At 39.8% G+C, this 27,704-nt stretch overlaps 1 protein-coding gene across 3 annotated transcripts in view; it reads left to right on the top strand.

Moving 5' to 3' along the window:
• The window catches only part of ERICH1 (glutamate rich 1), a 103,036-nt gene that overhangs the window by 25,487 nt on the left and 49,845 nt on the right, over positions 1–27,704 (top strand). For all 3 annotated transcript variants that reach the window (XR_012994857.1, XR_012994856.1, XM_076332873.1), the window contains exon 3: positions 8,843–8,977. Coding sequence is in view for 1 of the 3 variants with exons in the window: in XM_076332873.1 (XP_076188988.1) it covers positions 8,843–8,977 (135 nt within the window). In the remaining 2 variants the exon portion in view is untranslated. The remainder of the gene's footprint in view (positions 1–8,842; positions 8,978–27,704) is intronic.

Genomic DNA, 27,704 nt, shown 5'->3' with positions numbered 1-27,704 from the left:
CAATAATGAGGAAGTACTTCCGAACATTTTCGCAAGTTGTTTTTCTTTTAATGCTCTAGTCTTCTGAGCATCAAACCTCCTCTCTTCCCTCAAAACTTTACTGATGTAATGAGGTCTGTAAATTCCAAGTTTGACTATGTCACTTTCATAGATAACTTTTGCAATTATTCCACTGGAAATATTATCAGAAAACAGGACAGTTTAAAAGCGTGTTTTAAACCAAACTTAGATGGTGATGTAATTTTTACTAACCACAAAAAAAAATGCTTGTAAGGAACGAAAAGCAAGAGAAAATGGTGGTTGGTTTGTTTGTTTTTTCCTTTATATAGGTATATAATGACCTATGTTTAAAATAGGAAAAAAAAACTTTGTATTTGTTTTTAGGTCATCTTACACCTGTTTCAGCTCTTAAGAAAGAAATTGGATTCCTGCTGTTAATACATATGAGAATATGATAAGGCCTAGTATTCAGTGGAAGAGAATGTTAATTTTATACTAAAGAAGCTGCAATCTACATTGAAATAAATACATAGCTATAAGAAGTGTAAGAAGTGCAAATGTGTTGGTGGATATAAACTACTAGCCATTAGAATGAGAGAAATCCTAAGACAGTGTGGGGAAAATGCTATTGTATGGGAAAGACTTCACTAAGCCTGCAGAGTAGATAACGAGGCAACTTTGAAAAATAATTCTGGGCAAATAATTGCCACAAAAAAGCCCCACCCTATTCTAAAGCCCTCGAGAAGGGGGCTTTGATTGCCCTTCATTGCAAATAAACCCTAACAGCAGTTTTAGGAGTTACAGAAGATCTCAGCGCTGCTGGGTAACAAAACTGTAGTTACATGCTTCTCAGTTGGATGACGAATATGAATAAGGAAGTGTTAAGATAACCTGTGACAGGTGTTTGAACCTTAGTACAGTAGATTTTAATAAAATTGAAAGTTAATTTAAAACACAAAACAGAATTTAAAACCGGAATAAATAAAATCCAAAGTAGACAGCTTTTCCAAAGTGCAGAGGGCTTAACAAAAAGGTAACTAAGTTGGCAATATTTGTAGAAGTATTTGAGTCATTTAATGCAAGATGAGTGCATGGATCATCATTCATTTGGATGCTGTCATTATTCCTCTTTCCATTCCCCCTCCCTTCTCATCATACTTATGCTTGAACAGGAAGGCTGAAATGTAGCTTGTCAAATATTAAGTAGACCCTTCTTTCAAAAAATATTACAATGTGCTTATTTGAAAAGGGTTGGGAATCCATCCCACCAAACTCATGGGTACCACTGAATGATTGTATCTGGCTTCACTGAAAATCTAGTCATTATCTTAGTATGTTGGAAAGGACAAACTGTAAGGCTGGCCATCAGCTACCCTTTTCCTTTTCCATTCTCTTCAATTTGCATGCTCTCCACAGGGGAGAGAGCTGGGAGGGGAGCTGCTGTAGGAGCTGGTTCCAGACCCTTCATCTGTGCTAAGCCCTAGGCAAGTGTTAGCTCCCTAGGGATTTACCTAGTGAAATCTTGTACTCATCTGAGCTCCTAAGAAGCCTGATGGTCATGAGGACCCAGCAGAGATTGTCATATGCTAGTCTTATTTCTTACATGTGGAAAAGGTGGGATGAAAGAGAAACTACTTGTGCTCATCCATCTTGGTGGCTTTCCATCAGTGTGATAACTGGCACAAGTCATTACAGGCCAAGGAGCCACGGGCTATGGGTAGAAAAAGGAATTTTCATTCAAAAATAAACCTCAAAGACCTAGTTTTATTTATCTAATCAAGTATACTGAGTCACCAGGTCACAAAAAGGATGCTTAGGAAAGACTCCCATAACTACAGACTTCACTTACATTATAGTAATTTCCATTATTTGAGAAGAGGGAACAACCTCTGTAATCTAGACTTTTTTTTTAATTAAGTGAAGCACTTCTGGTGATGTGAAGTGTCAGGAGGGAGGTTGGAATGAACTGACTTGAGTGACAACATGTTACCAGACACAAATAGTATACACCCTAAGAATCGGGAGCAGTCTTCTGTAACATGGCTAGGCTTCTACAAAAAAAATCTGGGAATGCGGTGAAAACATGCTATTTCTTGAACATCAAAGGATAGTGGACTCTTTCTGTTTAAAGATAGCTGAGTAAAGTAGCAGAAATTAAGGTTAATCCAAAAAATTCAGTACTGCTGTCTACACTAGTATGTAGTGACCAGTAATATTGCCAAAAAGAGTACTGAAATAAAATGAGCATATTGTACTACTTCCCTACGATGTTCTCCAACAGTTTGCTGCTTGAGGATTTTCTGAGCCAGAGGACGATATGTATCTGTTTAATTATCTGTTTTTTTTCTTTCATTAAATTGTTGTTTGAATCTATGTAACTGTGCAATTTGGAATAGAGCTATACACTTTGAAGTTTTACCTGGCAAGCAGGGAAATTTATCATTCAAAACAGATAGCAGACATCTTCAAAATTTTAAAGCTGAAGTGAACTCTGCAGAAGAAACTACTTTTTCAGTATTCTGTTACAGGTATTGGTACCAATAAAATATGTGACAGTAGCAGATAACGTAACATGAGATAATTAGATGTCCAAAAGACATTCAGTAAACTTTTTTATTTAGAAAGAGATGAATAATCTTTGGAAGGAGTATATCTTCAGCCAAAAACTGGCTTGAGTGACTCTCCTTGTTTGTTCCAATGAAGTACAGATAATGAGGGGGGATGGATTGGACACTAATATTTGCAGATGAGAGAAATTTTTCTATTAGTTAAATTAGTAAGATTTGGCACTAGAGGTGTTAAAACAAGCTAAAGGAATTAGACTGTAATAGTAAACTATATTTATTAGCTCTCCTTAAAGGGAGTTCCATAATTCTGTGAGAGGCAAGTTCCTACCTGCAGGAGTGAATTTGTACAGAAATAATTCATCAACTACTCCAATCACCCAGCAAAGTAGCACACTTCCATTATTGTGTGATGATTATCATTTGAGTAAAACAAGTGACCAGCAGTAAGTGACTGTCCGTTCTTTGCTGGGTTGCTTATTATCATAATCATTTTTCCTCTCTACCCAGTGTGAATTATCTAGTATTGAGGGAGAGAGTCCTGCTGAAGGCTGAGGTCAAGCAGCAGGAATTCTGCAGCACTCTAAGGAAAAGGTTTGTACTTTCTGATTGCACAGAAGACTACTTGAGCTAAAAGGTTCTGCCTTTGTGGAAAGCACTCTAGTGTGTGTGTGTTGACTTGAGACTGGAAAACAATCCTGTGAAAGTCAACCTGTGAACAGAGGATGACTGTACACAATATAACACCTCATGTCCACTGAGGTGACATGAGGTGTCACCATGACATCATGTCATGAAACCATGACGGACTAAAGTCACTGTAGCTTTGGATTTCATCTGAACAAAAATGTGTATACATTGGGGGATGGGGGTGTGTTTAGGATCACCAGGTTTGTTTTATAATGTTCATGCTGATGAAGAACAATTTGATGTCTTTACATTGATCAACTGGAAAAGTACCTATTTTTCGGTACCATAGCTCAGGAGGACCCTCAAGGTGTGTATATTAACTGTAGACTAACTGTCTACAGTTAGTCACTGATATAACCTTTGCTATGCTTCAGTTTATGAAGGTGTTTTTGAGGAGACAAAACTCTTGCCCAGGATTTGCATATGCACTGTCTTTAAAGATGCTTGTCTTGCTAGTCAATGAAGGGGAAAGTGATAGTGCATCTATATTGTGTAGAGATAAAGAGGAGTTGTATATGTGCATTGGGGATTGTCATAGTTTTTGGGTTGTAGTCTCAATCTCACTTATGTAATAAAAATGAGGAATAGCTAGAACGTGGTCATATTCTAGCTTACGTAACAAGTAAAAACATATTTTAATACAAACTTTTTAAAGGAGATAACAGACCTTCTTCAAGCCTTATTTTTGTCCAGATCATATCTACTGTAACACCACACAGTAAGTGCTTAGTAAGAATAACGACTTTTGTAGAAGGTATGGCACTGAACTAGTCAGACCTTGGATTTGATCCAGCATCAATCCCTCTCTTCCTGTGCTTTTCTGTAAAGACCTCTTTTTGGGGATGAACTCTTTTCTTCTATTTGGAGAAGTGATAGCCGGGTGTTTCCAAGGGATAATTTTGTGGAAAAGATCACAGTCTTGGTCAGATTGGGCTAACTTGACAGTTGTTTGCGGGAGGCTGCAAGATGTTCTAGCTGACCTCTGGACTTGGGTCCTCTATTTGCTCTGTGAGTCCTGCCCTATGGGAACACAGCAGTAGGTTACCAAGGCTTTCTGAGTTGCAGGGAAGCAATTCATGGGAAAGACAAAATTTCTGTGTAAGATTGTGAAACTGTACTGGGTGCAGGTGCCCAGGCGCTGGCAGCGGTCACTGCAGGGTGGCCTCTGTGAGGAGAGGCTGGGGCTGCCCCATGCCGGACACAGCTGGTTCCAGCCAGCTCCAACTGACCCACTGCAGGGCACGGCTGAGCCCAGCAGCCAAGGTGGTGGCGCCTTGGAGGAAACGCATTTAAGAAAGGAGAGAACAACACTCCTGAGAGAAGAGGGAACTAAAAGGAGTGACAAACAACAGTGGGAACACCAGGGTCAGAGGAGGAGGAGGAGGTCCTCTGTGGTTGAGCAAGTGTTCCTGAAGGACTGCAGCCCATGGAGAACCCCCACTGGCATAGGCAAAGAGTGAGAAGGAAGGAGCAGCAGAGAGAAACCATTGTATACGGATGGCATAGTTTAGATGCACTTCCCTACTCTGTGCACAAGGTTGATTTACATGCAAAGGAGCTCTTCCTGTGGGGAATGTTGTGGAGAAGAACATGAATAGGAGACAACTAGATTCAAAATATTTATTCTGTATTCTTAGTTTGCCTTTGAGTAATGCTTGTTCTTCTTTTGGTTTTGTAAACATCCTTTAGATGCCTCCCTCCCCCCCCCCCCCAACCAAAACTTCAGAAATGGGATTCATAACTTTTAACTAGTAGAAAGAAGAGCATTCTTGAATATCTTCAGTATCTGATTACTTTTGTTAGTCAAAAAACCCTTTTAATGTCACATTTTTATAAGCTTAGCTATTTGCTTTGCAGCAATGTTTATGACTTCATAAACAACCCATCTCTTCTTAGTCCAAGGAGACTATGGCCCCAGGCTGGAAAAATCCAGACTTAATGGTTTGAGACTGGGAGATTTGTTGATACACTGAGATTATATAGTTGTGTGTATACTTTTTTTAATGAAATGGTAATAGTTTGGTTTTACATACTTGCACAGGATTAGCAAAGACTAATGCTTGATTTATGGTTTGTAAACTACTTGAAAATGCATATGGGGTGAATAAATATGTAATTTGGGGACTCCTATTTAAACAGGTCGACTTAAAATAGTTTTGAGTCATCACTCATTTACATAGTATAAGTTATTACTGTTCTTCTTTGTAAGATAGGTGTTAGCGATAGTCCCCCAAATTCTGTCATGAGTAACTGTTTTGTCCTGGGAAGTTAATATCCCAATATATCTACTCCTTTTATGATTAAAGGGTTTGAGTTAGTCAGGACTGCTGCAAATTGAGTTTAATGTTTTCATCGTCATCTTTGTTCTACAAAACCTAAATATAAAGGGAAAAAAAGGGGAAACTTGAAATTGTTCAGAAAGGAGTAACTCAAGAAACACTTCTACATTTAAAACTATCACCAATTAGCACTTCATCATTAAACAACCTGGGGGGTGGGGGCAGCAATCAATGCAAGTACTGGCAGTTCAGGGATTTGGCATCATCTTCATAGAAAGGATCTGTTGAAGAATTATTCCAAATTAATTTTTAGTGGATCTTTATCCAAATCACATAATTGCTCTTCATCTTTCTGAATTATTTATTTCTTTTCCTTTATTACCCTTTAAAGTAAGCATCATCAATATCAGTTTGAAATTTTCTGGCTTGTTCAAGGGAAAACAGTAACTTTCTAATGTGTTCTAAAAACAAAATTATTACATCCTGATGATGAAAACAACTGAGATGCAGCTTTTCAAAAGTGCCTTGAATGTTCTGAAATGTACTTTATCATAATATCTAAGATGATCAGTCATGCTGAACTCTTCGAAGTGTGTTATCTGAAAAAAGTCAGTGTATAGTTAAATTACGTATTTGCATACAATGTCTATAGTTAAATTACATATAGAATCATAGAATAGTTTAGGTTGGAAGGGACCTTTTAAAGGTCATCTAGTCCAACCCCCCTGCCGTGGGCAGGGACATCTTCAACTAGACCAGGTTGCTCAGAGCCCCGCCCAACCTGACCTTGAATGTTTCCAGGGATGGGACATCCACCACCTCTCTGGGCAACCTGTGCCAATGCTTCACCACCCTCAGCATAAAAAATTTCTTCCTTACATCTAGTCTCAATCTACCCCCCTTTAGTTTAAAGCCATTCCCCCTTGTCCTGTCACAACAGGCCCTGCTCAAAAGTTTGCTGCCATCTTTTCTATAAGCCCCCCTTAAGTACTGAAAGGCTGCAATAAGGTCTCCTCGAAGCCTTCTCTTCTCTAGGCTGAACAACCCCAACTCTCTCAGCCTTTCTTCAGAGGAGAGGTGTTCCATCCCCCTGATCATTTTCATGGCCCTCCTCTGAACATGCTCCAACAGGTCCCTGTCTTTCTTATGCTGAGGGCTCCAGAGCTGGACACAGGACTCCAGGTGGGGTCTCACCAGAGCAGAGCAGAGGGGCAGAATCCCCTCCCTCGACCTGCTGGCCACGCTTCTTTTGATGCAGCCCAGGATGCGGTTGGCCTTCTGGGCTGCAAGCGCACATTGCTGGGTCATGTCCAGCTTTTCACCCACCAGTACCCCCAAGTCCTTCTCGGCAGGGCTGCTCTCAATCCCTTCATCCCCCAGCCTGTATTGATACCAGGGGTTGCCCCGACCCAGGTGCAGGACCCTGCACTTGGCCTTGTTAAACCTCATGAGGTTCACACAGGCCCACTTCTCGAGCTTGTCCAGGTCCCTCTGGATGGCATCCCATCCCTCTGGCGTGTCGACCGCACCACTCAGCTTGGTGTCATCTGCAAACTTGCTGAGGGTGCACTCAATCCCACTGTCTATGTCATTGGTGAAGATATAGAATCATAGAATCATAGAATCATTGAGGTTGGAAAAGACCTCTAAGATCATCAAGTCCAACCGTCGACCCAACACCACCACCCACTAAACCATGTCCCTAAGTGCCGCATCTACTCATCTTTTAAATACCTCCAGGGATGGGGACTCCACCACTTCCCTGGGCAGCCTGTTCCAATGTTTCACCACTCTTTCAGTAAAGAAATTTTTCCTTACATCCAATCTAAACCTCCCCTGGCGCAACTTGAGGCCATTTCCTCTCGGAAATTCCTCTCGGATCATAGAATCATATTAAACAGTACCGGTCCCGGTACGGACCCCTGCAGGATGCCACTTGTCACCAACCTCCATCTGGACATTAAGCCATTGACCACTACTCTCTGGTAGTGGTGTATATATATAGCGGTGTGTATATATATATAGTGATCTATATTAGAAACATAGAAATAATTCTTGTTAGGGATCTATCAGACACAACTGTGTTTTAAATGTTTAGGTATTAGTCCAAGCATAGCTGCAGCTTGGTAATAGACTCGGATCATCTGGGATCTTCTAGCAAGTTTGGGGCGTAAAGAAGTTAATTGTGTCCGCCTGCCAAAGATGTTTTTACTTTTTATTAGATATTTTATTTTAACAGTTCTGTCTGTGTGTTTTAAAGGGGCAAATTGCCCCCAAGAAGGGAAGGCTAGTGCTGTGTATGTACTGGCTTATGGAGCTGGCTGAGTGTAAAAAGAACACACTGAACCATCAAAAATTATATTGTAGCACCTGGAGACACCCTGAACATCCTGGCCTTCTGGAAAGGCTTTTGTCTCCCTGTGGTTGATCTCTACTATTGTCACTACTGAGAAAAAAAAAAAATAGTGTGCTATTTGGACTGGTTTCATGTAATTGGAGCAGAGGTGAGTCTCTGTCATTCCTACAGAGTTACTTCTTGTTTGGTGAGCAAATGAAAAGTTTATACTGCCACTCTTGCATGTATTTTCAAATACCTTTTAAAGGGGAAAGAAATCCTGCAACAACAGTCTACTGCCATCATCACAAATAGTTTCCTGTACAATGAAATAGTTAGAAAGCTGGCCCTTAGCACTCTTCCCCCCCAGCCCCCCAGAAAGAAGCAGAGAAAGGATGAGGAGATAAGCTCTCTTGGGCAGGCACTGCTGAGGCTTAGTCAAGTGTGGCTTTCAAACTCCCTTTATCTTTGTGACCTTCAGAACAGCATATGCTATGTTTAAAAGGTCGACAAATGGACAAACCACAGTTCTGTGATTCTTTTTCTATTGTTTCCATCACTTCGTAATCAGCTTGTATCTCTCCATCCATCTTTTATGAAAAAGTTCTTAAAGAAATAGCATCTGCTCATGCTGAATGGGGAAAAATGTACAGAGTGTCTCCTAAAAATCACTCTAAGTGGAAGCTTCTTCTGAAGTTAAGACAGAAGAGTTGTCTGATGCAAGGAAAAAAAAGTGTTTCTGATGGAAAGAACTAACCTGTGGAGTATTTGTTTATTTGTAGCTGCTACCGAATTCGGTGCAATTTTGTTGGTCGTAGGATAATTTCAGTGTTCCACACCTGACTTTCTCTCACTTCCTTTTTCTCTATAAGGATTTTTGAGACCACTTACTATCATTGCTGTAGTTGGGAAAACATTTGAAAAAATCTATACTGAGATCAATAGCCAGACACTTTGTTTTTTCTGTTTTGTAGGTAGTGACAATACAATTCTGTCTCCAAGGAGAATGTACACAGTGAATCTTCCTCCGGAGGGTTGCGTTGCAGTTACTCCAGATGCTATTAGTATTGCAGTTTCTGAAAACTCAGACAGTAGTGCTGACTCAACAGGTAAGTCTGTATGGTTGTTACTATGATGAATTTTTCTCAAGAGAAACTTCTTAGCAACTCTTATCAAGTAGATCCTAATTGCAACAATTAAGTATTTAAACTGTTGCTGCCAGTGGGTGTCACTGTTTTGCAACATAAGCAAAACGAGGATGTACATCCCTATGGGTTCATTTCCATTGTTAGAGGTTGAAGAGCAGATTCAATATTTGGTTACAGCCATACAGGGCCGCTGATCTTACTGCAAGTCACGTGAAGTGTAACTGAAGATAGTCTTCAGCTCCTCCCACTCAAGTGCCAAATGTATGTTCATATTATGCCTGCTTACAGTCATATTATTTTTAAGAGTAAATGTTAAATAAAGCTGTTTTAATAGGTCTTACTCCTGATGTTCTGAGGAATTCGGCAAAGACTTAATGACCTTTCAGATTTACCTCTCCCAATTAGAACAGACGTTCACCTGACTGGAGTTGATGGGGGGAGATACCAATCCTTTAGTGTTGAGAGGCTTTCTGATGAGAAACTGTGACCAGGTAACTTCAGAAACAATATTTAGTGTTGTCAAAGGATACAAGAGAAGCAGCACAGCATCTGTTAAAGAAGTGGGCTCTAAGTTGACCTGAGTTAAAAACACGGTTTTCTGAATGGTGTTGCCAGAATTAAATTGGTTCTGTCTGTCTTAAAAAGAAGTCCTAAACTTAGATAAGACAAATTCGTTTAGCTTTTTCAATTGCTATGTTCCTGTGGATATATGTTTGTCCAAAATTGTGTATCACTGTCACGTGCTGCTAGGGGCAGTCTACAGCAAAGAAAATATCCAGGTGAGCCTGCTGAAGTAAAACACTTGATAAGCAGTGTTTATTAAACTACTGTATCTATTTCAGCCCGGAGACTGCCTAAATATAAGGAAAACCTGAGATACAACCTGCAGATACAGAAAGGCAAACGTTTCTTACCTTTGAAAACAGCACCCACAGGGGTGAATTTATGGCTTGGAAGTTGGGTCTGCACTCTATTCTGAGCTCCATTCAGAATCTGAATACAAGTAAAACATCAAAGTAGCCCAAAATACTGAAGCAAAGTACAGCATGACTAGTGGCACATCAAGAATGTTCTTTCTTGGTGTGAAATGGTTTAAAGATGTTTTTTTTGATTAGGGAAGAAGTAACTTTATCAGAATAACATAACAGTACATCTTGATACTGTTGGGATTATGGATAGGAAGGTGTTCTAATGCACAGCTTCCAGGTTGTGCTTTTCTCTTTATGTTAGATAGGTTTCATGTTCAGAATCCAGAGTCAGTTTCTAGACTATCCTTAAATTTGTTTAGTTACACAGTTCTCTTTGGACAGTTCATTGGGTTTCTGTTTCCCAGCACGTCGGGTTCAAGCTGCTTGTTCTGATATCGAAGTACCCTTTCTCTCCCTCCATGCAGTATAATCTCTGTTTATTCTTTGATATGATCTCCTTTCAGATATTAGAGGGACGCTCTCCTTCTTCTGTAACTTGCTAATAAGACTAAATGAAGTTTTATAAAACTTTGTAGGTAAATAGATCTATAACATTCACTCTTATACAGGGACTTAAGTGACTTCTAAATAAAATACTAGAATGCAGGCCTCTGAACACTACTGCAACTGAGAGATATCCTTATTAAGGTATCAGCTTAGAACTTTTGTGGCGAATTTACTCAGCTTCTGTTTAAAATCTATGAATAAATCAATATGCAGTGCATATTAGATGTTGATATATTGCATAGTAGTAAAGTAGAATAGAATTTAGGATTGCATTATATTGTCCCTTTTTAGGGTCATATAAATTTTTGCCTGGTTTTACAATGGGTAGATTATTGAACAATGGCTTTACTTGCTCATTTTTTAGATTTTATCTTTTCCTCTAGTATTTCAAAACAAACATACTCAACCATGATAGCAATAAGTAGTGTTCTGGTGTTGCTTAGTGACAGTGACTGTTTGGATGGTGATCTCTTTTAGCTGATCCCAGTCTCAGTGTGCAGGAAGAGTAGGTTTTGGACTTTAGCCTTTTTTTTTTTTTTTTAACAGTTAACAAATGCATCTGGAATTTTGGGAGACTTGTTTTTGAATTGGTTTGTTATTTGACTTTACAGTTTACCACAGAATCCAGAAAAATTAAGTTTGAAGTGATCTTTGGAGGTTTTTAATCTGTGTTCTCTTTGCAAGGTAGGTTTGACTATAAATGTCATTCTTGCCAGGTATTTGCCTAATTTGTTCTTAAAAAAACTCCCCGTAGGGAGACTTTTCTTACATGCTCTTTTCCATTTGCTCTAGTGTTTCACTACCCTTTAATGCTAGATCTTTCTTGCTGCAGCTTAAGGCCCTTATTTGTTCTGTCTAAATATGGATTGCAGAATTAGAGATCTGTGCTAATCCTGCAAGGTTGAGGGACATGGTTAACTTTACTCATGTATGTCTTTTACAGTAGTTAATTTAGGCATATACATAAAATCTATTGCAGGATGAAGGCTGTGATTTCAGGCAGTGATCATAAAATACAAAAGGAACAGTTTAGACAATCGCACCATGGATTACTTAGTTTGCTCATCTAGATTTAGTTGTATATGCCTTTAGATCTTTTTTTGAAAGGATAAAAGAAAGCTCCAATGAGAGCCTTTGACACTGAAGAAAAAAGGAGTATGCATGTCTGTACATATGAACATTCTATACATATAAAATAAATCTGTTTTGTTTAGAAGTGTCTCAGGTTTTCCCAAAGAACCAGCTCCATAAGGCAGAAATACAGATCTAGTGTTTGCATTGTTTTACTCCTAATACTATCTATAGGATATATTTTTGAAGGGCAACAGGCTATCTTCTGCTGTGTTTCCAAAAAAACAGAGCATGTTGTATATATGCTGGGTAACAAAAGACTGCCTTGCTATCCTTTTCTAGCCTTTGGACCTAGAAGTAAGGGAATAGGTTTCTGTTTGTTTGAATTTCCACAGAATTGGACTCAGAAAATAATTTTGTTTTTTATCAAACCTGTTTCAAGAAAATAATCTGACCATATTTTGGGATTAAATTTTTTCAGTTGTAACTTAGTTATATCAATGTGATTTGCTATGTCTTTTCAATAAATTAAGAAAACCAAATCCATGTCTATCAATTAATATAACAAGATTATCAAGGGGAATAGATATGCCATGGCTGATATTTTAGTGTGTTAAATTCATCTGTGGAAGAATGAAATATTCAGTCACTAGAATATGAATTTAGACATCAGCTGTTTTTGAGAAGTTATTTAAAAGTTGGAGTTAATTATAAATTAAAATAATTTCTTGTCAGCTCTAAAATATGTTTGGGTTTGTCCACTATTATTCTTCTTTAAACTAGTAGTTACATTATGGCTGATACTGTCAGAATGAAATGAATCATGTTGTCCAGACTAGCTTCTGAACAAGAAAAAAAAAAAGGCAAAGCAGGTCTGTGTGAATATTTCCGTATGTCTTTCTCCATCTGTCTCTGCATGTTGTTTTTAGCACTTCAAATAATTTTTCAAATACTTTTAAATACTTTTTATCCATGTCAAATAAATTGTGTTCAGTTATGCCCTTACCATTACGCAGTCACCTTGTGATGCATGCATAAATGACTAATGGTACTGGGATTTAAGGTTTTGTGAAGTGTCTTGGCTTCCTTGTGTAATTCTCTTACACGTTTCCCATAAGGGGGGGAATAAAGCTGCTCTTTCAGATTTGTTTTCTTCATGTAAGCAGGTGATTGATGAACCTGTAGTAATGAGAAGAAAAATCTAAGACTGCCTTGTCTTTCAAGAAAATAATGAAAATTTAAATTTATCCAACATTTTTAGAATAATAAGTTACTTAGGTGTCTAATTTTTTTAAAACTCCCTTGACTGTTTTGGAGGAATTGAGTCACTATGATGGTGTGATCATGTCAACCTTCTGTTGACTGAATTGAGTAACAGGAACTAGACAGTCAAGGGAGGAAATAATGCAGAGAATTTCTTTTGTTTTTCATGTGATTTTTGAATTGACTTTGGTACATGTTAATGCATTGCTAACTTTCTTTTAGCAATAGACTTTATACTTTTGACAAGGGCATTAAAAATGTGTAATGTTCACGCTACAGATAAGTTATCATCCATCAAATTCTAGTCGTAAACTCAATATCCTCCTAGCTTAAAGCTCTTAAATTAATTTTGATCCCTGATTTATTTTTATTATCTATTTATTGAGAAATATTTCTTCAGGAGTAGTCACTTGAGAGATACACCATCATGTTTAAAAGGGTGTTCTGTATGAAAGGAGAATCCAGGAAACTCCAATTATGTGTTCCTTAACTTACTAGGAAGCAGTAGCTTAGTTTTGGTTTGTTTTGGCGTTTAGTTTCATAAGATGAAGTTAAATTGTGGAGTTCTTGCTTCTTATTTTCAGACAGGTGAAACAATAGGAAATACTATATCTTGCATTAAAATATGAATGCTAAAAATGTAACCTTATTCCTTCCAAAAGATAAACTATTTAATTTTACTTCTCTAGCAATGTTTCTTCTTGGATACTCTAAGCTATGATAATAGAATATAACTTATAAAATTATTTTATTTGTGCACAGTGTGCTGGATTATAATTTCTCTCTGAAGTGCTTTAATATTAAATCCATATTTTTATGTAGAGTCCCAAAGTGGTATTTGGTGTTTCTTAGAGTCATAGCAGAGCTAATTCCTGACCCAGAGACTGTGGAAAATAAGATGACTGTGCACGTAGGAGTTCAGGGATATGCAGTAGTTGAGGGCACCTGAAAGAATAGATAAAGAGAATTCAAAGAAAAGTGTTCTTAGGGTATCTTTTTTATTTTTAATTTCATAACCCATTCTTCTTGTTCTTGCCAAGTCTCACTCACTTTTCCTTCCTATTTTTGAACCGCAATGCAGTATTCATCTGGTAATATCCTGTTCTTACTATCTTGATAACAACCTACCCAGTTTTGGTGAAACCCTTCATATAGACAAAAGGAGCGAGACCTAACTGCTTTATCCTACCTCCTAATGGGTATGTTATGAGACAGAGTTTAGCTATGAGGAAGAGTCCGGTCTGGATGCTCCATTCCCATGCTGAGAAGTCACGTTAGGGAAATAGAAGCAAACAACCCAATTTTTTCTACCTTTTGGCAGCTGGCAAGTCTGAAATAATGTGGAAGGTGGTACTTCTGTGGGACACTTACTCACCTAGTTAAATTTGCTTGTTGGCCTGAGGCAGTGCAATTGTACATGATAGATGTATACAAGTTAGTTGTTAATGTAGCTGGCCTTTGGACTTCTGGGTTTTTTTATTTGTTACTGTCAGGGCAATACTGAAGAGAATCGCTACTGCTGCAGCAAGAGGTTCAAGCTGAGGGAATGAATTTGGAGATCTCTGTCATGTATATACAAGTAAATGAAGCTATTCAAATGAGATGCATCCCAAGAAATTATTAGCTATGTCAGCGAAGGATATTGGCACTGGGGAGGGGTCCTTAGCAGACCGCCTAAAAGCTACTGCATTTCCTGAGTTTGGTTCTGCTGGCAAAAATGTTTGGACTTACTAATCAGCAAAAGATAAATTTGTTGAAGGCATAATCAGTTAGTCTCTTATCTGTCTGTAGTGTCTTGACTCACTTAAGGTTTAAGGCAGCCATTTTAGGAAGACTTAATGCTTAAGCCTGTGTTTGTTGCTAAGGAGACGCTAGTATGAATCATGTGTTGATACATTGCAGAACTTATATACTCAGCACACCAAGGGAACAATGTGTTTTAAACAGCTAAGGCCGGCAGCAAACCTTTTTCACTGGTGGGTAGCACCAGTTGTGAAACTCGAGCATTATGAATCTTTTTGTAGCCTTCAAACCAGAGGGATCATTAGACCGTGTAATTTAATCTTCTGTACCTGTTTACAGAGGTCTTACCCCATATTGAGCTCAGTAGTTTATGTTTGCAAAAAAAATAAAAAAATACCATGCACGTTTCAAAGATGTCACAGAGGCTCCACTATTTTCTGGTAATTTGTTCTAATAGTTAATTAGCCTCACTCTATTTTTTTTAAAAAAAAGACAATTTGAAAATGGCTTTTTTCTGTCTTCCTCCATTTGAGTAAAGAGCCTTTATTAAGCAGTATTTTCTTACCACAAAGAAGCACAGTAATCAAGTCGCCATCAATCTTTTTTGATTAGATAAACAGATCTAATCAAAATATAGGGCCCAATATGCCAACTGGCCCCATCCCACAGGGAGGTCTGCTGCCTCCCTGGGGCCCGGGTCAGAGACATCACTAGGAAGCTCCCTGGTCTGGTACGGCCTTCCGACTACTACCCGCTGTTGGTTATACAGGCTGGCAGTGATCAAAAGGGACTTCAGGGCACTGGGGCGACTGGTTGAAGGATCGGGAGCACAGGTAGTGTTTTCCGCAATCCCTGCAGTGGCAGGGAAGAATACTGAAAGGAACAGAAAAACACACCTGATCAACACGTGGCTCAGGGGCTGGTGCCATCGGAGGAATTTTGGCTTTTTTGATCATGGGGAGGATTACACGGCACCGGGCCTGCTGGTGACAGATGGAGTCCAACTATCTCACAGGGGGAAAAGGATCATGGCTCATGAATTGGCAGGGCTCATTGAGAGGGCTTTAAACTAGGTTTGAAGGGGGAAGGGGATAAAACCAGGCTCACTAGAGATGAGCCTAGGGGTGGCATGCCGATGCTGGGGGTGAAATCGGTAGCCCAGCTCAAGTGCATCTACACCAATGCACGCAGCATGGGCAGCAAACAGGAGGAGCTGGAAGCCATTGTGCAGCAGGAGAGATACGACTTAGTCGCCATCACAGAAACATGGTGGGGTGACTCTCATGATTGGAGTGCTGCAATGGATGGCTATAGACTCTTCAGAAGGGACAGGTGAGGAAGGAGAGGTGGTGGGGTGGCCCTGTATGTTAGGGAGTGTTTTGATTGTCTAGAGCTCAACGACTGTGATGATGGTACGGTTGAGTGTTTATGGGTAAGGATGAGGGGGAAGGCCACCGAGGCAGATATCCTGCTGGGAGTCTGTTATAGACCACCCAACCAGGATGAAGGGGCGGATACAGCGTTCTACAAGCAGCTGGCAGAAGTCTTACAATCGCTAGCCCTTGTTCTCGTGGGGGACTTCAACTTCCCAGACGTCTGCTGGAAATACAACACGGCAGAGAGGAAGCAGTCTAGGAGGTTCCTGGAGTGTGCGGAAGACAACTTCCTGACACAGCTGGTAAGTGAGCCTACCAGGGGAGGTGCCTCGCTCAACCTGCTGTTTACAAACAGAGAAGGACTGGTGGGAGATGTGGTGGTCGGAGGCCATCTTGGGCTTAGTGACCATGAAATGGTAGAATTCTCGCTTCTTGGTGAAGTAAGGAGGGGGGGCAGCAAAACCACAACCATGGACTTCCGGAGGGCAGACTTTGGCCTGTTCAGGACGCTGGTTGAGAGAGTCCCTTGGGAGACAGTCCTGAAGGGCAAAGGGGTCCAGGAAGGCTGGACGATCTTCAAGAAGGAAGTCTTAAAGGCGCAGGAGCAGGCTGTCCCTGTACGCCGTAAGAAGAATGGGCGGGGAAGACGACCGGCCTGGCTGAACGGGGAGCTCTTGCTGGGACTCGGGGGGAAAAAAAGGAGAGTTTACCACTTGTGGAAGAAGGGGCAGGCGACTCAAGAAGAGTACAGGGATCTCGTTAGGTCGTGCAGAGAGGAAATGAGAAAGGCAAAAGCCCAGCTAGAACGCAATCTGGCTGCTGTCGTTAGAGACAACAAAAAAAGTTTTTACAAATATATTAATGACAAGAAGAGAGCCAAGGAGAATCTCCATCCTTTATTGGATGCAGGGGGGAATATTGTCACCGAGGATGAGGAAAAGGCTGAGGTACTTAATGCCTTCTTTGCCTCAGTCTTTAACAGGCAGACCAGTTATCCTCAGGGTACTCGGCCCCCCAAGCTGGAAGACAGGGACGGCGAGCAGGATGAACCCCCCGTAATCCAAGAGGAAGCAGTCAATGACCTGCTACGCCACCTGGACGCTCACAAGTCTATGGGGCCGGATGGGATCCACCCGAGAGTGCTGAGGGAGCTGGCGGAGGTACTCGCCAAGCCACTCTCCATCATTTATCAGCAGTCCTGGTTAATGGGGGAGGTCCCAGACGACTGGAGGGTTGCCAATGTGACGCCCATCTACAAGAAGGGCCGGAAGGAGGATCCGGGGAACTACAGGCCTGTCAGCCTGACCTCGGTGCCGGGGAAGATTATGGAGCGGTTCCTCTTGAGGGCGCTCACAAGGCATGAGCGGGACAACCAGGGGATCAGGCCCAGCCAGCACGGGTTCATGAGAGGCAGGTCCTGCTTGACCAACCTGATCTCCTTCTATGACCAGGTGACCCGCCTAGTGGATGAGGGAAAGGCTGTGGATGTGGTCTACCTGGACTTCAGCAAGGCCTTTGACACTGTCTCCCACAGCATTCTCCTAGAGAAGCTGGCGGCTCACGGCTTAGACAGGTGTACTCTGCGCTGGGTCAAAAACTGGCTGGACGGCCGGGCCCAGAGAGTTGTGGTGAATGGAGTTACATCCAGTTGGCGGCCGGTCACGAGCGGTGTTCCCCAGGGCTCAGTACTGGGGCCGGTCTTGTTCAATATCTTTATCGATGATCTGGATGAGGGGATCGAGTGCTCCCTCAGTCAGTTTGCAGACGACACCAAGTTGGGCGGGAGTGTTGATCTGCTCGAGGGTAGGAAGGCTCTGCAGAGGGACCTGGACAGGCTGGATCGATGGGCCCAGGCCACCTGTATGAGGTTCAACAAGGCCAAGTGCCGGGTCCTGCACTTCGGCCACAACAACCCCATGCAGCGCTACAGGCTTGGGGAAGAGTGGCTGGAAAGCCGCCCGGCAGAAAAGGACCTAGGGGTGCTGGTCGACAGCCGGCTGAACATGAGCCGGCAGTGTGCCCAGGCGGCCAAGAAGGCCAATGGCATCCTGGCCTGTATCAGAAATAGTGTGGCCAGCAGGAGTAGGGAAGTGATCGTGCCCCTGTACTCGGCACTGGTGAGGCCGCACCTCCAATACTGTGTTCAGTTTTGGGCCCCTCACTACAAGAAGGACGTTGAGGTGCTGGAGCGTGTCCAGAGAAGGGCAACGAGGCTGGTGAGGGGTCTGGAGAACAAGTCTTATGAGGAGCGGCTGAGGGAACTGGGACTGTTCAGCCTGGAGAAAAGGAGGCTGAGGGGAGACCTCATTGCTCTCTACAACTCCCTGAAAGGAGGTTGTAGTGAGGTGGGTGTCGGTCTCTTCTCCCAAGTAATTAGCGATAGGACGAGAGGAAATGGCCTCCAGTTGCGCCAGGGGAGGTTTAGATTGGACATGAGGAAAAACTTCTTTACTGAAAGAGTGGTTAAACATTGGAACCCAAACTGCCCAGGGAAGTGGTTGTGTCACCATCCCTGGAGGTATTTAAAAGACGTGTAGATGAGGTGCTTAGGGACATGGTTTAGAGGGCATGGTGGTGTTGGGTTGACCGTTGGACTCGATGATCTTAGAGGTCTTTTCCAACCTTAATGTTTATGATTCTATGATTCACTTGTGTATTGCTCATACATATTTACTTCATTCTCAAGTCACTTTTGTAGCTCTCATGTATCTCCCTTTTCACAACATCCTTTTAAGAATATAAACTCCAGTACTGCCTGTAGTATTTGTGGTTTCAACAAGGCCATGTGTTGAAATAAAATAGTCTTTTTTATTTCTATCCACTACTCTGTTTTTTTAATATGTCAAGAAATTGCATCAACACTCTTCTGCCACAGCATTCCAACAAGATCTCCTGTTATTTGATACATTGATACCTTTGCCATTGCCAAAAGTCAGTCTCTTGGAAAATGTTTTCTGATAAAAAACTGCGTTCGACCATGTTTAAGATTTGCGTGGTTTAGCGTCTAGTATTTTTGGTTGGTTGGTTTTGATTTTGTTTGGGGTTTGTTTTGTGTTTTTTTTTTTTTTTTTTTAGAACTAGGTTATCAAGTAGTGCTTATGTATAACTTCCCTGTTCTCATTGCTTTTTTTTATATCAACAGTAATTTTAATGTTAGTCACTGATGAAAAAGCCAAGTGGCTGCAATCTTCCTACCAGCCCCTGCAGAACTGGGCTTTTTTAATTTGACAGGTTTTTTGGTTTTTGTTTTTTTTAAGTCATCTCAAACCATGTCTCAAAATCTCAGTTCTATGAGTTCATAGGCTGTATGTGTTGCAAGAAAAGACTATCTAAATCTGTAAATATTTTTATTTTCCCTATATATTAATATAGCACATGTACAATTGCTTTTCTGAACCTGGTATCTGAGAGAAAGAGCTGTGAAAAAAGAATGCTGGGAATCAGGCTGTCATGTAGTATGTTCTGTCAGCTGCTTCTAGACTAACTGTCCTGCATCTTGTGGCAACTTCTTGCATTCTGAATATTTAAAGCTTTTAGCAAGACAAACGGAGGGAACTGTGGTGATTTGGGGGTGAGGATTCTGCCTTTGCAAACAAAAATAATAAAGTTCTTTCCATCTAGTTTTATTCCATTAAAAAAAAATTGAACAACAAACCTATTAAAGGATGCTTACAGATAAAAATCCTATCTTAATGTAGGACTTCATTAAGTACTCCCGAATAATGAAAGATACTAAATAATCATCTCCAAATAGTGAGATGCTAAAGTACAGCTTTTAACTTAGTATTATAGTCAGTGTTTTGCAACACAGATGCACCAAATCACATTTCAAATGATAGCGTTAATAAGTGAATAAGATTGTTGTGCAGATGTCCAGATTTTTCTTACAACTTGCTGAAAAAAAGAGAGATTTCCTGTCCTGCATTCAGCTACTTCCAAAACTATTGTTGTAAGGTTTGTTTCTCTCTTCTCCTTTCCTCAGACTTGTTAGCATGGGTCTTTCTTCTTCTAGAAAGGATAGTATGGACTTACAAATAAGTTTTCAACCTGCAAAAGAGTTACTGCTTTAAAAACTGGTTTTCAATAATTCAGCGAGGAAGAAGCAGTGATTTTGTGGTGCTTCTGGCTCTTGTATTTCTGATGGTCAGGCTAAGTCTTTTTAAATTTCTATTAATGAATTCCCCTAGTTAGTTTTGGATGTTCTGGTCTTAATTCTCTGCCAGTTTGGATGTCACTGTTTATTATTAAAACAATATCCTTGTGCATGATAAAATTATAGGTGATAGCATTCTGTAATTTAGCTCTGTCCTTGCAGAAATTAACATATGACTCCCAGTTTGTGAATGGCAGATTTTCCTGAGCTCCCAACAGCTTCAGGCATTCTCATGTGTATGTCATCCTCGGAAAGCAAGCTGTAGCAACAATGATACCTCTGTTAAGGCTGTTAATCTAAGTCTTTCCATAACGTTGCTGGTGTTTATAGATTAATCAATAACTTGGAAGGGGAGATGTCTGTGAAGTTAAGCAACTTTCTCTACAGCCAGTTTCGTCTTCAGCTTAAGCGTACTTGACATTTTGGAACCAGTTACAGCGAAATATGCCACAAACAAGTAGAGATACGGGACAGCTATAGCTGAAGAATTCTGTACTTCAGATGTTTTCTCCTTCGATATCCTTTCTGCAGACCTTGTATTTGTTGATAGATGCAATGACATCCCTAATAGATAAAATTGCCACAGGTTTCTTTCTGAAATTGAATAAGATTAAATAAGCATTTTTATTTTCGGAGTTCAGATAAAGTATTCAACCATTTGTTATCTCAGACTTAATTTAAAAAAAAAAAAAAATCTAGATCCAGTAGTGCCCATACTTACACTGACGCTGTTATGAGTTGACTTACATTACTGGAATTAAACTGCAAGGTTAAGAAAGACCTAAATCAACTTCTCTAATTTAATATTGCTTTAGAAAGTTTTTAAATCCTGTTCTATCTGAACAGGAGAAGGTTTCCTTTTTAAAGTGACACAACTTAAGAGTTGTCCAGAATTCTAGTCATGTGTTTAACTTTTATCGTATTGACTTCCAAGGAGTTAAATGTATGCTTAAAAGGAGATTCTTGCTGATGCACCATGCTGCAAAAGCTAGCTGAATAGTGTGATCACTTCTTTTTGGAAATCTTTCTTTAGTGTACCACATGTGATACAGATCATAAACACTTGAGGTAGGTATAGCTTGGGCAGTCACTTACAGGAAACATCTCCAGACTACTGGTACCCTGTAGCAGTATTATAAGCAATTTCAGTGATCTGTCAAGCAGCCAGCTAGAATTGAGTAATCACCTCTCTTGACTTCACAACAAACAAGTCTGAACCTCCTGAAGGTGAGTGTGAAATTCACCAAGAAATTCACTGCTGCCCACTGAGGATTTTTAAACACAGGATTGGGCTATCAATTTAAACTTGTAGGTATGGATCACTAGTTCAGGTTAATATACAATGTAGAAACCAGTCATTTCTAACTACCACTGTCTGTAACTATTTACATCTAAATGCCAATATATCCACAAGCATATGGGACTTCTACAGAACTCGTGCATCATGGTACAGATTAGGAGTTGTTTAATGTTATTGAAGTCTTCAGTAGTTCTCGTGTGATAGTTTCTAACATTAAGACATTGATAGACACCGCAGTTAAAAAAAAAAAAAAAACCCACAACACTCTGGAAAATGTCTTTGGAAGTAGAATGGCAAAGAATTCTGCCCCAGATTTTTAGCCCAAATTTGTGTGTGGTGTTAGGAAAGGCTGTAAATGCTGAAAATGTATTAAGGAAAAAATAAACTTTGTAGTAACGTGATACACTGGTAATGCTTTACTTTAGCCATGGCTGCATGTTAATGGTTTATTAAAGACCTTTGATTTATATTTCTATAACTGTAAATAAGTACGCTTACAGATGCTATAAGTATTAGTTAACTTTCAACATGCTTTTGAGAAAGCCTTGAATACTTGAATAACAAAAATGTACCTTTGAAATGAGATCTCATTCCTGTGTGTTTCTGTAGTGTAGAAAACAATGTACCCCTAATCCTGGTTTATGCCTTTACATTTCAACAAAGTAAAGAGAACACTCGGTTGGAACCTAGAGGGCAAACGTGTGCTTACGCAGAGCAGGAACTCACCAACAAGTGCATTTTTAATGAGACGTATTTACTCTGGCAGTTACCTTCACCTTCTGTGGTGGTTCTTGTCCTTCATCTTATCTTTGTTTCTTATTCCTCCATGATACAATCAGTGTTTCAAACTGAATCTCCTCTTGTTTACATGTCCGTGAGTCTGAAAGTAATTCGGTTAAAGTAGGTTCAGCTAGTCAGGGGCAGTACGTGAAGCAGGAGGAGGGGGAATTAGGGCCTTTATCTCTGTGGCATTTTTTTTCCTTGCTTTTTGTTTTATTTCAAATTACAGTGATGACAAACATTTTGGTTGAGCATTCTCTCCTCTAATAGATGAGCCTCACAGAATGAAGAGGCACTGTGGCCTTCTGTTTTTCTCTTCTTTCCTGACTTTCTTGACTGCATCCCTTTAGCTTCCCGTATCATTTTTGTATTCTTGCCCCCCACCCACTGACACACTTCTCCCCTCTCAGCTGGAGCGTGCTCCCCCTTTCTCCCTCCTTGCAGCTGTGTTGCAGGCTTCCCGTTGTCATAGTGACAGTGGGCAACTGATCAGAAAGGAAAAGAAAAGAAATAGAGAACAGCACCAACAACTGCCTTCGATCCCAGCAAAAAGCCAGCGCTGTTATAATTGCTGCCTCACTTGAGCAGACACCCAACACTTTGGAAATCTGACACTGCTTGACTACTTTCACCTCCTTATTTCATAACGAAAACATAATCAAGACCTAAGCTTTTGTACTTAAACTGTCATGGAGCAGCAGGGTAAAGTCAGTAGGGTGCTGGATTAAGGGGAAAGGCATGTTGGTAAACTTAGAGCTTGGTCTCTGGCTGCTCAAGTGCTTCATCATTCTGTATCTCAGTTCATCACCTGTAGAAGCAGGAGATTCGATTGTTTTGTAGATCTCGGAGAGGTTTCTGATCACTATTAACATACATGATATTTTCATTTTGGCTATCAGTTCTATAGTTGGTTGCATGTAAAATTACAACCTCCACTGCTCTGCTATTGCTTATGAACCTGTTAGTATTGAACCAAAGCAACATGTTGCTGTCCTACATGTCAAGACTCAAATATCCACTGACAGACAACACACTTGTGAATACTAAGCATGAGAATGTGACCCTGGCTCATCCTCTCGCTGTTAGGGCTCATGTTGCTCTTTCTCTCTAACAAGACTTTTTTCAATGCAGTATTTTCAATTCTCACGTTCAAAAAAAAAAAAAAAAATAGGGAGCAGGGGAGGAGGAAAGCAGTTTGAATGCAGAATACCTATTGTTATATATTACCCTTCTGTTTAAATACTCTGAACGCTGTAAAAACAGAGTAGAAAGCTCATTGCTAACGCAAAGGGGCTTACAATCAGTATGGCTGAGCGGACAAGGAAAATGAAGACAGCAGGAAAAAAAAAAGTGTGAGTAGTAGTAACCATGTCTTTTTTTTCTTAAACAGTTTTATGTAAGTGTTTTGTATAACATACAGGAAATGCTGCTGTCTCATGTTGGAAGTCAGAATCAGGCCTACCCAATGATTTAATTTCATTGTTATTCTGTTATAGCAGCTGTTTTAATTTATGGCAGTTTTGTAGGCTTACAACCACACATTGATATAGCTGTCTCCATTCAGTCTCCACTTGGGAAATTTCTTGATCTCATATCCTTTGTCTTTGGTTACTGCCCTCTGCAAAATTTACAAGTAGCAGTCTCTTAAAGTACTGAACAACCCTCTGTACAACTGTAACCTGTGCCAAGGAAGCTTTGAAAATGGTCCTCCATCCATCTCCCTTTCCCAATACTTTCGTTAAATAATTTTGTTTGCTACTTTCATGCTATCTTTCTTCCATTTTATCCCTGCAAGTGGAAATTGGTTCATAATTGGAGTATGCCCTGTTAGTGATTTGAACTCTATCAGAGCCTTCTGTATATTAGACTAATGGAGAGAAAGGAAGTCCCATACTTCACTGTAGAATCATGATTGCTCCGTATCACAGGATTTGCATTGCATATGCCATACATCAGCCTCACTCACTCTCTCTCTTCCAGCGATCTGTGGAGGGCTGAAAAGAATGGAAGTTATGTTGATATAGCAAAAGACAGAAATACCAGTGCAAACAAATTTATTGCTGTAATCTAGCCAAAATGCACTACAAGCAATCCCAAGTTGCTTCGAACAGCATGTTTTGGGTGACCCAAGCTACTGCAGTTTTTCTTATTGCTACCAAAGTTGTGTATTCCTTTGCTGCATCTATGTACCATTAGTTTAATTTCCCAGCTGCTTTGGCAGTATGCAACTGCACGAGTAGGCATTCGGGCAAATATGCAGTCTCTCCTGATAAAGAGTGAATCACTTCAACAGCTGCATCACTGGTTCACAGTACTAGATGCTTTGTATCCAGCTGATCATGCTCCACCTCACAAACTCCTCTGCATGAAATCTGAGTGTTCTCAGGCTCTCAGCTGGTATAACCAGCACAGCTGTACTGACGTCAATGAATCTGCTAGTTTACAGTAGCTGAGCACCTAGCTCTGTATGGTTGTAGTGGGGAACACGACCTTCACTGACCTGTGGGCCACTGCCAACATTTCCTCCTTTTCTTGATGCAGATATTATAAACAGTAGTCTTGAGCCTCCAGTCTTTGTCCAGCTCGTCTAATGACAGGTGAAGTTTTGTGTGAATTCACACGAAATTCTGTACTTTTCCATAAGAAATGAGTTACCTTACTTTCTTAGAGCTATTTATTTCTGGGTAGGTTGATGATATTTGACAAGGACTTCCATATATCTCACTCTACAAACTATCTCTCTGCACCTTGCTGCTGAGGGTAGTAGGAGAGAACTCAGAACCAGTTTTACTGAACTAGTTTTGCTTCATTAGGCCGATGATACCAATTTTTTACCAATCTAATTTAATAAGCATGAATGAAAGGTTTCTTAAGTTGCTTTTTTACAAGGGATTATTTAAAAGCTGAATTCATAAATGTTAGAAACATTGAGAGAATGCAACATAAGCCTAATTCACTGATAAGTCCAACTTTAAGGTGTGTAGAAGAGGATGTGAAATGCCATGTGACCTGAAGTCCTGACTGCTAGAAACAGATTCTGCCAATTCAAATTTGTGTAGTACATTAGTCTCAGTGGGTGATGTGGTGGTGGGATTTTTGGAACCAGGACCGAGGTGTGAGTGTAACACTGACCTGGATATCAGCATCCTTGCACAGCTAACCACAAAAATAAATTTATTTTGTTACTTTGCTTTTTACTGGCAAATAGAAAATGCACTGTCAAAATGCCAGATATAATATTAGATAAAAACTTTGTTTTGGTAGCTTGAATAATAGACTAACTAGATGGAAAAATATTAAGTATAATGGAACTGTAATGGTTGCAACACCTTAAAGAGAACCTAACAACCATTTAATAAAAGCAACACCTTAAAGAGAAGCTAACAAACATTTAATAAAAAAGACGTATCCTTAATGCACAATGAGCTTAATTCCTTTCATGCTTCTGTCTTAAATCCATTAAATCCAACTTTCTCATCTGGATGGCTTAGGTTTGCAGTATGTTCACAGGCCATTCCATTCTGTTTACATTTCTAGTATGCACTCAACTCCATTAGTATATCAGCATTTCTTGAGTATTTACAAATGGAAACATCTTTTCTCAGTCTGGACAAATAAATAGCTCTAATTTTTTGGTCATTGTCTCTCTAAAGATGAGGAGTTAGAAGCTCTTTATTACATGTGTCTTTTTTTTTTTTTATAGAATGCTTTGTTATCCTGATTATAAAACAAAGTATAAGATATGATTTCCAAAAATGACAAAGGCATGCAGCTGTTTAGTTGATAGGAGAGTGATTTGCTGTGAAACTTCATGAAAAGTGACTATCATTAAATATAGGAATTATATCTGTAGTTACTCAGCTAGCATTTTAGAGGAAGCAGCAAATAAAGTGAAAATGTCTCAAGTAGTTCATAGTGCTCAAGTGTAGCACCTATTCTTTTGCAGCCTTCATTCAATATACTAAAAAGCCTTAGTTCTTTTATACTTAACTAACAAATTTAGGTTAGTTTTCCATTAACTTTTAAGTCCGTTACTTGTCTGTTTTCAGTCTTAGCTATTCCCATGTGTCTTTATATCTCTGTCCATCATCTATACTGATGCTGACACAGTAAGCTCAAACATCTTTGGGTGCTGTTTTAATAAACAATTGTGTTGGGTTTAAAGACAAGATAGCTGAATTAAGTATGCACATTTATTAAGAGTCATTCCCCAGAGAACTTGACTTCACTGAATGCTCAGATCGATGCACTTTTCATATTACAAGCTATGTAAAATAGTAAAGATTCTGCTGTGGAAGCCCAGATGTATAAAGACGAGCAAAAATATGCATATAGGAATGTGGTTGAAATTGAGACAGTATTGATAGATCCGCATGGAGAGGCAGCAACTGCTGAAGGCTTTGGGGCTGGTCTGCAGGTCTATAACACTTCATACCGTGAACTGCTACAGTAGAACAGGTTTGTGCAAGGACCTGATTTTATTCCACCTCTTCACTGAAGCATATGAGAATACTCTACTGAACTGCTCATATAATTAGAGTGAAGCATCTAGTGATATTATAGCAAGTGATGATAATAAAGTCTAGCTAGATCAGACTTACCGTTTGGAGGAGCCTGCCTCTTTTTATGTGACCACAGAAAGGGGAGTGAATATTATGGTAGCTTATACATCTCAGTTAAACACCTTAGCTGAACTGTAGCATTTTTACTGAAAAGAACATGGTGTCCATCCTTCCTGTTCTTCTGCCAAAGAAAAGAATTGATTGATTCTTTGTTCAGTGCTTCTTTATTTGGTATATAGGTGAACACTGTAGAGGAGAGAAAAGTTAATTGTGCTTGTTACAGCTCCTTAAGAAATGGAAATACATAGCCTTAGGATAAATGGGAAGACTTAAAGTAATAAAATAGTGATACAGCTCTCTTGCTTTCATCTCAGGATCCAGGTTTAATCTTGTCCTTTTTTGCCAGCTTTTCTCCTCCTGCAAAAAAATGCCAGATTTTCTTGGCATCTCCTTTGTAGCACTTGCCAATGGAAATCTCCCATTTACCTCCACTACGAACTCACTGTCTCTTGGGCTTTTTGTGTTTATTTTGGGCCACACACACGTTTTCTGATGCCCCTTTTGTTTTTTCTGCTCTTCAGTGATTCTTTAACTACATTTGCCTATGATTGTTTTAAGGTATATAGGTGCCTGGTGAAGTAAGTACTCATAGTCAGTTCTGAAATGCTGCTCAGCTGAACTTTGGTACCATAATCTTGAATATACTATCGATGAATAGACTGTTTAATGCTAAATATTATACAGCTTTGGATGGAGATATTTTTGTTTTTTCTCTGAAATGGAAGAAGAATATATCAAGGAAGAATGAAAGATTATCAAATATAATATGCAGTGTTTCCTTACTTCATATGTATTACACACATGTATGTATCTGTGTTTCTAATTTCAAGCAGATTGTAAGATATTTTAGTGATTGCATGGAATTTAGATGTATGTTTAAGTAATCTCAGAAATTACTTCTCCCA

Source organism: Aptenodytes patagonicus, chromosome 3 (genome assembly GCF_965638725.1).
Source record: "Aptenodytes patagonicus chromosome 3, bAptPat1.pri.cur, whole genome shotgun sequence".
Classification (NCBI taxonomy): Eukaryota; Metazoa; Chordata; class Aves; order Sphenisciformes; family Spheniscidae; genus Aptenodytes; species Aptenodytes patagonicus.
The sequence above is the reverse complement of the archived record's forward strand: the minus strand, read 5'-3'. Positions and strand labels throughout refer to the sequence as shown.